The 15,108-nt window shown below is 43.9% G+C and overlaps 1 protein-coding gene across 1 annotated transcript; it reads right to left on the reverse strand.

Moving 5' to 3' along the window:
• Window positions 1-4,414: 4,414 nt before the first annotated feature.
• On the reverse strand, window positions 4,415-14,907 carry LOC105385127 (trypsin, alkaline C). The gene is made up of 5 exons (XM_048625397.1): window positions 14,807-14,907; window positions 14,081-14,264; window positions 12,294-12,552; window positions 12,069-12,180; window positions 4,415-4,631 (listed from the first exon to the last, which is right to left on the reverse strand). The coding sequence occupies exons 1-5, from the start codon at window positions 14,835-14,837 to the stop codon at window positions 4,453-4,455; spliced, it is 765 nt and encodes a 254-aa protein (XP_048481354.1). The 5' UTR covers window positions 14,838-14,907; the 3' UTR covers window positions 4,415-4,452.
• Window positions 14,908-15,108: the final 201 nt, after the last annotated feature.

Raw genomic sequence — 15,108 nt, forward strand, 5'->3', positions numbered from 1 at the left:
TACTATTAGAGAGTAGCCCCAACCAAGCACTGCATTCGGCACCACAATCCCCACATGCATATCGACTGTAGCAATTAACAATGTCGTAACTGACTTTTGGTCAATTTTCAGTTTATTGCACTAGAAGGTCATAATGTCAATAAGGAAGGTGCTAGGAAAGTTTCAGCTCTTAATTATGAATATTTCCCGATTTTTCTTGTGGAAAAAAGTCGGATCTGTTCATGGCGACCGCTTAACACTGTCGGTAAGTATGTTGCGACACTGTTCCCGGGGCGGGCGAGCGGGGCGGCCGGTCGTATCTACCACTTCCCGCCATGTTAGCGGGAGGAGCCCAAGTTGCGTCATACAATTTTATTATGTGGTCTTTAAGACCAATTAATTTATGAAAATAAAGAAACTATAATGTTTTGCTCTAAATAATGGCAGACTTAGTGTATCAAAGAACGGGTAAAGATCTCAAGACAATGTATGACAGAAATTGAAGACTTGTGTACAAACATGTTCCATTAAAACGGATGCAATCAAACAAATATATATTTTTATAGCATCTTACATTAACATGCTTGCTTAATACAATGTATTTTTTTTAACAATTAATATTTTATTAAAATTTTCGTATGGAATTTGTATAAACAGTACTGAACAGGTAACATTGTAGCAAACGGCACATATAACAGTATTAACTGCGCATCATTTTAATTTTGAGTCGGATGTACCACATCCCACATTGTTACTTGCTTGCGTTTCAAGTACTACTGTTGTATATGGTATTACCGACTTTATTATTTGTTCTTCTTTCCCTTGTGATTGTCGGATATGGAAGAACCAACCTTGTTATTTGTACATAATGTTAAACTATTGAGTTGGATGTGGTACAATGTACCATTATTTTCAGTAAACGTTGTAAAATCTCGACCGGCTCTCTATAAAAGTTAGAGCCCAGCGTCACTAGAACCTCATTTTACCGAGATTTCGAAATGCCATACATAATATTCCAGAGTAGGTAATTCTGTATGGTAAACTGAAAAAAATGATAATTTGCGTAGGTAGGTATGTCCCTAAGACTTTTTTAGTTGGACTGAAGGACCACGTGGTTCATGATTTCAGGAGCATTGCTTTTACATTCTGTATGTTTATAGGTACCGATATTTTTTTTTTTTTTTCGGATAACAACCGTCAATAAAATTCCTAATGGATTTGATGATGAACTAGTACAGTCACGTGTACTGTAAGCTGCAAGTTTCTCGGCCTCTTACTGTATAGCTGCAAGATATGCTAGTATATGCTATATCTTTAGTGATAACAATAATAAATGACATCAGCGTGAACATCCAAACATGCTTTTTGAGATACTTTCTGACTCCTTATTACAGAGTTCCAGGCTCCAATAAATTTATCTGATTTCCCACTTTCACTTTCAATATCGGGGGACATTACATCTCTCGTTAACCGGCTACCCAAACAATACAAACTCATTCTCTTGCTGTACTCTTTAATTCTCTATCGTGATCTTACACTCAGTCACTGTTTTATCTCTTTCAAACATCATTACTTTCGCCTTTCATTCCCTTCATTTTTAAACAACATACCGGAAAGTTACTTATTTTTGCAGCTGTTCTACCGACAATGATAGTAAGACTTGATTGTCAGCATACAGCATGCACTTAAGAAGTAACTTTTCGATTCGCAATCCTCTCTATCATCTTTTATATCCCTAACATAACTTTCTTTATATAGATTAAACAGTCAAGGCGAAGTACACATTAAGCAGTGCTTAACACCCCTGTGGATGCTAAACCAGTCAGTGTAGGCTCTATTTATCCTAACGCAAGCCAAAGTCCCTAAAGGGATCCCAGTGGTCGTGTCAATTGGCTGTCCACTCCATAAACGGACATTGTGTCCCACAAATCATTCCTCCTTACTATACAAGCCTTTCCTAAATCTAAGAAGGCACAGAACTCTGTTAATCCAGGACCTTTCTGTGCCATTTCGTAGTGAATCCAAGATTTCTTATTCTCTATCTCCCTATCTACCCTTTCAATCAATATTTTTGCATACAGAATCAACGATACTTAAGAGGCTGATGCCACGGTGAATGTTGCGGGCCTGGAGAGAGCTTTTGTCTTTATGCAAAGAAACTATGACCGCTCCGCTCCAGTTACCTGGCACTGTACCGCAACACCAGTACTCATTGAGGAGTTTATAAATCTCAGATGCAGCCTCTCCCAATGAGCGCCACAACACTCGGTCCTCGGACTTCCTCATCTAACCACTACCGGCTACCCGCCTACGATCCAGCGGGCTGGAGGGCGTCCTACCCTGCGTCTGCATGTTCGTGGTCTCCACTCGAGAACTCGTCTACCCAAACTGTTATCGATTCTTCGGCAGATATGACCAGTGCCACTTCCGCTTGCATATTTTGACAGCTATGTCGGTAACCGTAGTCCTCTGACGGATAACCTAATTTCTGATACGATCTATCAAAGAAACCCCAAGCATAGCTCTCTCCATAGCATAGCTTTTTATCTTACTACCTTGTGGCACATTTAAAACTAAGTCACCATGCCGAATTTGGTTACGATATATAGACTAATGTAAATTTTAGAACTATTTTAGTCATATTTAAAACTTAAAACGGCTCTACTGAAAAGTAGCGATTTTTCACTTACGACGATGTTAAATGCTGCAGTCGATATGTGTGTGTGTACTAGTGTAATAGTGTAATCGATTTGAATACATGTTACATGATAATAATTATGCTTGTGAGGTTATAAATTATAGGGAGTGCCCTGATCGAATGCTGGCAGCCAACGAATGCGTGTGGAAGGATAACGGTAAACCAATAATATAAAATAACTGTTCAACAATAAAATTTAAAGAAACTATAAAAATGCCTTAATAAATTTGTGGGCGCGAAGGAAAAAAAAAGAAGAAAACACTTACCTCCTTTTTTTTTCGGTTTATCCAGCTTCTGAAGTATAAAGAAAAACTCCAGGATACAGTAATCACGTTTTAACCTTTATTAATTTTTACACTTAATTGGATCACACAGCAAACCGTCATAGATCTTAGCTAGTATCTGTCTTCACCCGCGACTCGCACCAGAATGGCCCTCCCCGCCCGGGCGCAGCCGGGTCCTAGGCTACTCCCCACTATACTCCCACTGAATATGGTGGGGCGTGACGTCAGCTAGATAGCACATTGCCGGCTTTTCTAACTAGAAGTTTTTCAACTACCCACAATTTTTACCACTACTCACAAAATCATGACAAAAGGGATGGGCTAAACCTGCCTAAACCTCTTCTATTGAAACAAAACAAAAGCTTGAAAAAGCTTTAAAAATGTTGTTTTGTTTGAATAACTCTTGGGAAATCAGACTATTTTTGTTTACAGAATTACAGTTCATCAAATACTTACGTACATTTTGTTAGTGCCATTCTCCATTCTGATTTTAGACATCTCTGGGAATTTGTACTACAGTAGGTACTGTACAAGTTTAGTTTTAGTTTAGTCCGTACTATAAGTGAATCTAATGTTTTTTTCTTTGATATTTATTTTTATACAGGTCTTTTAATATATATTTTTTGCATTGCATATATATGCCATGTAATGTTGATGATGAATGATTATTTTAATTGATCATAAATTAAAAACAATAAATATTTATTTTGATCATGTTATCTTTATCTAATAAATAAAATCGGTTTTCCGAAAACTAGGTATATCAATCCGGAAATTACTAAGTAACATAATAACTCAGCTCTTCTAGATAATTGAGTATTTACTGATATAGGTAAGATTGATTGAAGTTTATTATGCTATTTAGATATTAATTAAGCTTCCATAGTCGAGCTAGCTTCGGTGATCTTAACCGTTCACTGAGGTTAAGCAAAAACTGGCAAGGTCAGTCATTGGATGGGTGACCGATTTCAAGTGATTCTTTTCTGGACGCTTCCGTGCTTCGGACGGCACGTTAAATCGTGGGTCCCGGTTGCTGCTTCGGCAGCAGTCGTTAAACCTAGTCAGAGGCCTTTGGCAGCTTGAAAACATCTGACAGTCAGGTTGCCCACTTACCCGACAACTCGCGTGGTGGACTAGGCCTAAACCCTTCCTTGATTGGAAGGAGACCCGTGCCCCAGCAGTGAGGACGTGATGGGTTGTGATGATGATGATGACTTGATGAGATATTAATGGTATTATTGGTGAGTAATAAATATTGCAATCAGACTCACACAGCTCTCGTAAATGATCTATAACAAACTGTATCTATTAATTTGTAATTATGCCTTAATTTAACCTTACATTTGCTACTTATTCTTCTCCTTTTTGCGTGTCAGTGTCGGAACGGAAATGCAAGCATTTTTTTCTGACCAGATTTAAAACAAACAGCAAAATTAATAAAATCACACCAACGTAATTTTAAAAAACTTTTATAGGAATATTTCCAATCGCTCATTGCGCATTATTCACTATCCAATCAGAATACGCGGAGACTCGCGTGCTGACGCCCGGGTAGTAGGGGCTGGCGCAGCCGTTGCCCCACGAGACCACCCCCACGAGGATGTTGTTGGAGTACAGCGGGCCCCCCGAGTCCCCCTGGCAGGCGTCCTTGCCCCCCACGTCCAGGATACCTGTCAAAAATTACGTGCATCAATTATACATAATATTTTTATAAATAAAAGCATTTGACTTTGACTTTGACTATAACTATGACTTTGACTTTGACTTTGACTTTGACTTTGACTTTGACTTTGACTTTGACTTTGACTTTGACTTTGACTTTGACTTTGACTTTGACTTTGACATTAACTTTGACTTTGACTTTGACTTTGACTTTGACTTTGACTTTGACATTGACTTTGACTTTGACTTTGACTTTGACTTTGACTTTGACTTTGACTTTGACTTTGACTTTGACTTTGACTTCGACTTTGAATTTTTTTTTTTTTTTTTTTAACAATTAACTAAATCATTTAATCAAACTGTAAATATCTATGTACACAAAACAATCTAAACAGCGTTGCCTCGCTGTACAGCCAGAGAGATCCTCTGCATCAGAAACGCTCCAGAGCGGATGTCTAGCCCGCAGTCCCTCATGCGACGGCCTAGGCTTTTGATAAATGTTTTGCCGTCATGACCCCAGATTCCCGTAGTTTCCAGAGCCACGGGCACAAAGATAATTTTCCATGAGGCCGCTATATTTGGCTATTTTCTGTTTGGCTGCTAGTTCTGCTGCGGCCCCAGGAGTTGCAATGGTAGATGCTACATGTGAAGGTGCAAAAGTGCAAACACATGTAGCATCCCACAGCAAGCAGCGCCCCTTCTCCCAAGGGATCAATGTGAGGCCATCTGGCCTTTTCCCGTCGTTTCTGCTAAGCCCCGGGGGCTCTAATATGGACGGGATATTTGCCGAAACTAAGGCTCTCCGGATGATATCATTGATGGCGTGATGCCGCGACAGCCTTCTCGCACTCCGGACGCAATGGAGACCGTGTCGTCCTTGTGCATCGACCTGTGCGCCACACCGACATATATGGGCCTCGCAGATTTTGCAGCCTAGCCTCAGACCGACAGCCACACGCAAAGAATCGTTATCTAAGAGGGTTCCCAGTTGTGGAGAGGGCATAGCATGTAGCCAAATACCCGCCTCAGGCTTGGAGACCGCCCGCAAGCGTGCCAGCTCTGCGCCGTTGCTCTCGTCCATAAGCCGGTCCAGACTTGCTCTAGATGCCACATCGTCCCAGCTTCGCTGGAACATTGGCTTTTCAGGTAGGTCACTACCAGGGTACCGAGCCCGCCACGAATCCAAAGCCTCATCAACGAAAGGGATACGAAACCCATCACCATCAATGTTAAGAATATTAGTGACGAGTTCCGATGCCCCATGCGATGAGGCCAGGAATGCGGGAAGCTCGGTGTCCTGCAAGCGACGAATGCCTAAACCACCAAGTCTAATGGGTAACGCAGCCTGGCACCACTGTGGCCAAGACATTTCTATATTCAATATTTCCTGTAATATTTCTCTCAAAGCATTATCATAGAGAAGTGAATCGTCCTTGTAAAGCCAAACTGGGGCAGTGCGCAAAGTATAAGTGAGTTTTGGTATAGATAGGCAGCTGCGGAGGATTGTCAGAGAAACATGTGCTGACAAGTTCTTAAGGTGCTGTTTAGCTGTCAAAAGTGATTTAACTTTTTCCGATAACATTTCCGGAATACCTTCGGGAAAAATTGGTGCGCCTAAAAGCCTGAAATTGGACTTGCTTAGTACCCTGATGCCCGGTAGCATTATACAAAGCTCGTCCAAAACTGCTTGTGAAGGTTGTTCTGAACAGAAAAACAACTCGCATTTATTAGAGTTGACCTGAAGGCCTATCTCCCTCAGACCATCTATTAATTTTTTGAGGTCCTCAGTAACCATTTCCGGACTGCCCCCAATAGTGCCATCATCGAGATACCAGACATTGAGCGGAGAGCTCAGGGAGGCTACAACATCCTGTATGGCCAAGCTAAAGATTAATGGACCCAGGGAATCGCCTTGCTGTGCGCCCACTTGAGACTCCAACAGATTGTCACCGAAGAATAAATTGGATGGCTTCCAATAGCACTGGTGGAGAAATGGGTACAGAGATGGGGCTCTATCTCTGACCTTAGTCAGGATGGTGTCCCTCTCGACCATGTTAAATGCATTGCATAAGTCAACTTTGACTATAATATTGTCCGGGTTACGATTTGTCATTGCAAAACATCTGGTGGCGTGGATTGCCGCCTCACAACCCATTGGCACTCCAAAACCCAGTTGCTTCGGCTGTAACAAGGCAGACATGTCATCCCTGACTGACCGGCAACAAAGTTTGGCCACCAAACGTCGAAGAACACTACCAATGGCGATGGGGCGGATACCTCCATCTTTCTTTAGCAGTGCGCAAAGTGATGCACCGTAAAGGTATGGGCATACCTCCCTGTTCACTACGCCCTTGAGCATAAAGTTGGCCAATTTGGTAAGGGAGCGCAGAAGCCTGACTCCACCATCACCAGCACCACCGGATGTCAACTCTTTTAGGTGCTCCGGCCTAAGACCATCCAACCCAGCGGCTGAGCCGTTGTGGAACGTTGCAATGGCCTGTGCTACGTCAGGAACATCCACCATCAGGTGCTCGTTGGTTTGGTTTGGCTCGGGGGGGAAGTCCAACCCTCGACTTGGAGATGGGTGTTGATGCGTATGTGTATATGTATGTGTCACTAGTCGTGTGCTGCGACACCGACATAAGGTACTTAATAAACCAGTGTGAACTGAGCCGCCTTGCGTATTACTCATATCTAACAGTGGCGACGAGCGCGAATTTAAAATTACCCGCGTGTGAAAATTGTTCATCGGCAATAATGTCTGCAAGCGTTACACCGTTTTTCGGTGCAATCTCCACCTTTGATCACCACAACCAAGATTGGGTGACATTCCGGAGCAGGCTGCAGCAATGGTTCATTGCAAATGAACTGGATATAGAGTCGGACAAGGCGGGCGTGAAGCGTCGCGCCATCTTGCTCAGCGCACTCAGCGACGAATCTTACCAACTGGCGAGTAACCTCGTGCTACCAAAGACCTTGGACGTCGTGGACTACGACATCGTGAAGGCGTTGGACCAGCACTTCACACAGAAGCGCTGTGGCTTCGCCGAGAGACGTCACTTCTACGTGGCAGTGCAGCAGCCGGGCGAGTCGCACGCGCAGTGGGCCGCGCGGCTCCGGGGCCTCGCTGCGCACTGCAAGTTCAAGAACCTGGAGGAGGCCCTCCTGGACAAGTTCGTGATGGGGATGGCGCCGGGAGCCGAGCGGGAGAAGCTATTCTCGATGGACATCGAGGAGCTGACGCTGGCGAAGGCGGTGGAGCTGGCGAGCAGCGTGCGCACGGCGCGCGCCGCCGCCGCCGCCGCCGCCGCGCCGCCAGCCGCCGCAGCTTCCGATGCAGTGTTTAAAATCGACAAGGGTCGAGACCCTGATAGGTCCAGTGTTCCTTCGGAGGAAAAGTGTAGTGTGTGTGGTCGAAAGAGCCATAAAGCCAATGTGTGTCGATTCGCAAAATTTAAATGTACCAAGTGCAACCAGAGAGGACATCTGAGAAGGATGTGTAAGACGGTCAAATATTTGGAGGCTGAAGCTAACAGCGAGGGTGACGATGGTGAGTTATTTGTAATTCGTTGCACGGGCGGGGCGCCGATGATCGAAACAGTGTTAATTAACAATGTTCAATTAAAATTTGAGGTAGATAGCGGTTCTACAGTTACAGCTATATCTGACAAGACCTATTATTCACATTTTTCACAAGTATCATTAGGTCAGAGTAGGAAAAATCTAATAAGTTATACCGGTGGAAAAATAAAGTGTCTAGGTACCGCACAATTACCAGTAACATACTCGGGTAAAACCTTCGTACTCGACGTGTATGTTATCGTAGGGGGTGGTCCGCCAATTCTAGGTCGTGACTTTATATCAAAATTTGGATTAGAGTTATCACCTATTAAGTATTGTGATCAACCTACCAGTGCAGAGGATAATTCATTATCCGCAATATTAGCAAAATACTCAGACGTTTTCGAAAACCGGTTAGGATGCTTTAATAAATTTAAAATTAAATTAAAGTTAAAGGATAACGCTACCCCAATATTCTTTAAAGCGAGGCCAGTAGCTTTTGCGCTTAGAGAAAAAATTGAAACAGAAATAAATAGGCTGTTAGATGCCGACGTGATCGAGCGCGTGGACCACGCGGAGTACGCGTCGCCGGTGGTGCCGGTGCTGAAGGCGGACGGCACGGTGCGGCTGTGCGCCGACTACTCGCAGACCATCAACAAGCAGCTGCACGTGGAGCGCTACCCGCTGCCCACCGCGCACGAGCTGTTCGCCAGGCTGCACGGCGGCCAGCAGTTCACCAAGCTCGACATGTCCTCCGCGTACGCACAGTTCCCCATCGTAGACGACGATAGCATTACCTGCATTAATACGCACAAGGGTCTGTATAGGTACAAACGACTAATCTTTGGACTGTCCTCGGCTCCTGCAATATTTCAGCGAGCTATGGAAAGCATATTAGGTATAGACGGCGTACTAGTATTCTTAGATGATGTGTGTATAACAGGAAAAGACAAAGAAGAGCACCTAGGTAGGTTAAAATTAGTCCTAGAACGATTTAAGGAGGCCGGTTTAACTTTGAGAAAAGATAAGTGTGATTTTTTTCAGGACGAGATCACTTACCTCGGTTATGTAATTAATAAAAACGGCATAAAAAAATCACAAGATAAAGTTAAAGCCATTTTAGAAGCACCTGCACCAACGAACCTCAGCGAGCTTCAGTCCTTCTTAGGATTAGTGAATTATTATAGAAGTTTCGTTCCAAATGCATCATCGGTATTGGCCCCTTTGTACGATCTTTTAAAGAAAGGAGTAAGTTGGTTATGGTCGAACGAACAAAACGACGCGTTTAATAGTATTAAAAAGTTACTAGGCTCTGATAAGGTACTCGCGCACTTTAATCCAGATGCAAAATTGATATTGACCGTGGACGCAGGGCCGAGAGGCCTCGGGGCTATTCTGTCGCAGGTAGGGGGCGATGGGGTCGAACGCCCGATATCATACGCGTCTCGCACTTTAAATGCCGCGGAACGCAAATATTCGCAGATCCAAAAAGAAGCGACGGCCATAATATTCGGCGTCCGCCGGTATCATCAATACCTATATGCAAGGTCCGAGCCGTTCGTTCTACGCACAGACCACAAACCGCTCCTGGCTATATTCGGTAGTCAGCGTGGAGTGCCAGAAGTTTCGGCAAACAGACTCCAAAGATATGCACTGTTTTTATCTTCGTATAACTACGTTATAGAATACGTAAAAAGTGCTGAAAACAGTGCAGACTATTTATCTCGCGCCAGTCTACCGGAACCGGTTGCTCAGGAGTCGGAGGGGCCGGGCGCGGGGCGCGCGGGCGACGTCAGCTCGAGCGCCTATGTGAACTTCGTAGTGGAGGGGGCGCTTCCCGTTACTCGCGAACAGCTGAGCCGAGAGACCCACGATGACGTCATCCTTCAGCAGGTGATTAGATACGTATGCGACGGGTGGCCACGAAAAATTCAGGATCCGCTCATTAAACCATACTTTTTATGCAAATTAGAGTTATCGTATGAAAGGGGATGTTTAATGAGAGGCCACAAGGTAGTAATACCAGAAAAATTACGGCAAAAAGTGTTGTCGGAATTACATAATTCTCATCTAGGAATTGTAAAAACTAAAGCGGTTGCACGTTCTAAGTTTTGGTTTCCAAAAATTGATACAACAATAGAGAATATGATAAATAACTGTAGTGTTTGTTTAAGTCTCCGCGCGACGCCACCGCGATCGCCTATTGTTTCATGGCCTTATCCGAGCGAACCTTTTGAACGAGTACACATAGATTTTTTAGGACCGATTAACAATGAAATGTTTTTAGTGATTGTTGACGCATATACTAAATGGGTAGAATGCGTAAATATGAAAAACAATATCACGTCGACCAATTTAATTAACAAATTATTTGAGTACATGTCGAGATTTGGTATTATGCGAACTTTGGTAAGTGATAACGGAACTTCGTTTACCTCCGAACAATTCAATCAGTTCTGCAAACTGAACGGAATCAGTCACGTGACCACACCGGCGTACCACCCAGCTAGCAACGGCCAGGCAGAAAGTTGCGTAAGAATAGTAAAAAAGGGTATAAAGAGCGCACTTTCAGCGGGCGGCTCAGTGAATGATGTGAATAATAGGTTACTCAAATATCTATTCGACTATCGTAGCTCCGTCCACTCAACGACAGGAGAAAGTCCTGCCAGTCTGGTGTTTGGCTGGCAGCCGCGCACCAGGCTGGACCTGCTGCTTCCCCCCGCGCCTCCCTCACCCTCGCCGTTAGCTAACAAAGTGCAACATAAACAGTCCTTACAGAATGATAATCACGGCGGAATCATACGGAAAGACTTCCTACCGGGAGATGTTGTGTTGTTCAAACAATATATTAATAAAAATAGATTCCATTGGACTAAGGGAATTATTTTAAAGAAAGAGGGATCGATTTTGTTTATGATAAAGGACATTAGTAATGGTATAGTGCATAAGAGACATAAAAACCAAATAATTTTGTTTAAAGGTCAGTTAGATGAACACTATAACTTCGATCTAGACACAAGTGTAACTAGTGGGGAGGGAAGTAGTCTGGAGAACGGAAGCCCTGTTGATGTCCGTCCGGACGGCTCGCCCGCGGGCGCCGCGCCGCCGCCGGCCGCCGGCCCGGCCAGCCACCGCGCTGATGATGATGACGATGATGACCCGCCGCCGCCAGACACGGAACCCGTCTCCACGCGTCTTACTTTAGGGTTAAGAAATATACCGAAGGTTGATTATAAGAGGTATTTCTAGGATATGTTAATTGTATTAGTTGTAAGCTATTGGTGGAGGGATGATGCGTATGTGTATATGTATGTGTCACTAGTCGTGTGCTGCGACACCGACATTTATAAGGTACTTAATAAACCAGTGTGAACTGAGCCGCCTTGCGTATTACTCATATCTAACAGGTGTTTCAGTCGCAGAGCCGATAAGATGTCATCGTTGTTTGGGGCCAGAGAGCCGTCCGAGAACAGGATACGAACCGCACCGCTAAGATCACCATCGTGCACTTTGGATTCTACAGCCTTGTAAAATGGACGCTGGTCGCTAATTCGCGGCCTGTATGTTGCGCTAGGGGAAGGCGACGTGTCCGTTTCTCCGTTTGAGATGTTTTCCTTTACTTTAGAGGTAAGTGAACGGTTTCGGTCTTCGGACGAAGGGATTTTAAGAGATGAGTAGGAAAATGTAAGAAGCTGATACCAGTCCTCGGTATCATTATTTTGAATGCATCTCTCGATTATATGCGATAATTTACCTGCTGCGAGACTTCTAGCACCCTTAGGAACATGTTTCAGCACTCTGACATTTTCTTTTAGAATACGTAAATGTATGAGAGAAGGGGAATCGTTGAGGGGAGTTTGTTGTGACTTTGAATTTGACTTTACCAGCACAGATCATGGTGTCGGTGATGCCGGATAGGTAGCGCCGTGCGCACTCCGCGTTGTTCACTGTGTAGATTGTCACGTCGCGCAGGACGGGGGAGGCCGGGCCGCCGCTCTGTGGGGGATAGGAAGGGTCAGGTGGAAATGGTGGAATAGGTGTTAAGGTTTTACATAACATTACTATCTCATTATCATCGCTGATGGACTTTATTATGAAGGAGAACTGACCTGAACATCACCCCAGCCGGCGTGCACCACAGCTGAACCATCCGGCAGCTGCGACCCCTGCGCGTTGATGGGCGCCTGCTGGGCGGTAGCTCCGAACACCAGAGCCTGAGCTAGGTACAGCAGGCAGATGTCCGCGTCGTAGTAGGCCCGGCGCCTGTACTCCGGGTGGTTGCGATAGGACCGTAAGCTGACCAGCGTGCCTCCGGAGCCCCGGGTTGTGGAGCCATAACGGATGCGACGCGTGTTGACGGCTACGTTGCTGGTAAGGAGAATTTGGGGGTTTAATACGGAACTTACGTGTGCATAGGAAGTGGAGGCCAAGAAGTGTTCATAAATGTGAATCTACGACTATTAAATTTAATGTTCACGTTTTTTTTACTCTATACCTACAAACTTTGATGACCACAAAAGAACAAAATAGTTTCGCGAATTTCGGCGAATTTCGAAGGACCGACGACCTTAAACGGATAACCAGTAGTGGTTGGATGAGGAAGGCCGAGGACCGAGTGTTTTGGCGCTCCTTGGGAGAGGCCTATGTGCAGCAGTGGATTATTTTATTCAGCTTTGTACTAGGGTTTCTGCTCGAGAATTCTCGAGCTCGAGAGAAGATTCGAAAAATTCGGCTTGGTTTGAGACGAGAAAAAAATCTGAAGACTCGAGAATTTCTCGAGCCTTGAGATGAAAATTAAGAATATTCAATTCGAATTTTCTTGCGCCACTTTACACACACACGCATACCATGCGCGTGTATTATGATTTATTCATATGTTTCATCTCCATTTAACCCAGTACTGTACTGATAATACCAGTGATAGATTAAAAGATAACGTAATAATAGTTACGTACTGTTTCTTAGTTCAGGTGGACCAAAAGAAGTCATCCGATTTTGTTTGGCTCTCATTTTTTTCTAAATGAAAAACTTTGATTCTGTTTTTTGATTATGTTTATTTAAACCATTATTATTTAAACAATTGTATTGGTAAAGTCGAGAAGATGATATCGGCCAAATGGGCGCCGTCACAATTGATTGCCATACGGGCTCGTTTTATGGCATTTCTCATCACTTCAGCGAAAACTTCGGGCGAGAGATTCTCGCACTAATGTCGAACATTCGACACTAGTGCGATGTCCTTAAGGGCTTCCAGACACAGGAGCTGATTCACATAAACACGGGACTTCAAAAAACCTCAGAAAAACTGTCTGAAATGGTAAATCGGGCGATATTGCAGGGAAAAAATACAGATAAAACGAAAAAAAGGCGACCCGAAAACTTAATGAACACAATTATTCCGCGTTCTTGGGGAGTATATCACTCCACGGCTTCTGAACTTGTATTCTGCATTTGTCTAGTCCACCAATATCAAAACTAATTTGAAATTGGCGGCCATTTTCACAAATGAGAGCAACTTCCAATAGGGTGATTACTTTTGGCCCACCTTGTACTAGTACCTAGCTAGACAGCTAATATTATGAGTACGAGTATAAGTAGAGTATTTTCTTTGATATTAAGTTGAAAAAGTAAAAAAAGGAGGTTTTGTGTTTTTTAAATTTAAATTAAGGCTTTTTTCTAAAAGTCTTCTTAGAAAGGCTCGAGACTCGAGAAGACTCGAGAATTTGGGCTCGAGAATTCTCGAAGCTCGAGAACGAAAACAGGTCGAGAAATCAGAAACCCTACTTTGTACCTAATACCTATACCACTTTTGCACCTTGTATAAATAAGTAGTTTTTTGTTAATTAAGTGACCAATGCGCAGTAAAAGATAATTCTATTCTATTCTAGCTACGTACTCAGTGCAGTGAGCGGCGCTGACAACAACAGTCGGCGTGATGATAGTCCCGGCGCAGTTCTGCAGCCAGCCGATAGAGGGCAGCAGGAAGTCCAGCTGCACAATGGAGGGGTACAGCTCGATCCGTGTCTCCTGCCCCCCCACGATCCGGGAGGGGGGCACCACCGCCGCCGACGCCACTGTCGCTGTCGAGGGTATTAACGACTCAAATCATCATCATGAACCATCACGTCCACTCTGCTGGGGCACGGGTCTCCTTCCAATGAAGGAGGGGTTTAGGCCTAGTCCACCACGCTGGCCTAGTGCGGGTTGGTGGAGACCAACACAAGCAAGCTTGTGCTGAGAGAGTACCCGACTGTCAAATGTTTTCAAGCCGCCCGAAGGTTTCTGACTAGGCTTAACGACTGCTGCCGAAGCAGCAACCGGGACTCACGGCTTAACGTGCCGTCCGAAGAATGGAAGCGTCAAGAAAATAACCACTTGAAATCGGTCACCCATCCAATGGCTGACCGGGTCAGTTGTTGCTTGTACGCTTAGCCGTTCAACATTATGTGTTAAACGTCGTGGTTTTTAAACGTTACTGGTTAGATCATAAATTTAGACCTTCTTGATGTCATTTCTCTGAGGTTCACATGCAAGCATGCAAGAATAATTGGAAGAAATACTTACCTACCTATTTTAATAAAAAAATATACCTATAGATTATACTAAATAAATAGGTACGTACCCGTTAAGAGGAGTAAAGCCCAGGTAACCATTATGAATACAACGAGAGTGATTGAATATTAAAGTACAAGTTTTCTTTTATATATATTGTTTACGTTTTAATTAGATAATCTTTTTGGTAAGTTATCTATCGGATTATCGGGTTTCCCCATTCATTAATTTCCACAATCGGTAGCAAATTATACTGATATGCGTGATAATAAATAACATTTAAATAGATAAGTAAAAGAGGTGTGTACCTAGGATGAGTTTTGAAAAGGTTTTAGGGTTCCTTAGATAATAGGTAGCAGAAACCGAACCATC

The sequence above is a fragment of the Plutella xylostella genome, chromosome 14 (genome assembly GCF_932276165.1).
Source record: "Plutella xylostella chromosome 14, ilPluXylo3.1, whole genome shotgun sequence".
Taxonomy (NCBI): Eukaryota; Metazoa; Arthropoda; class Insecta; order Lepidoptera; family Plutellidae; genus Plutella; species Plutella xylostella.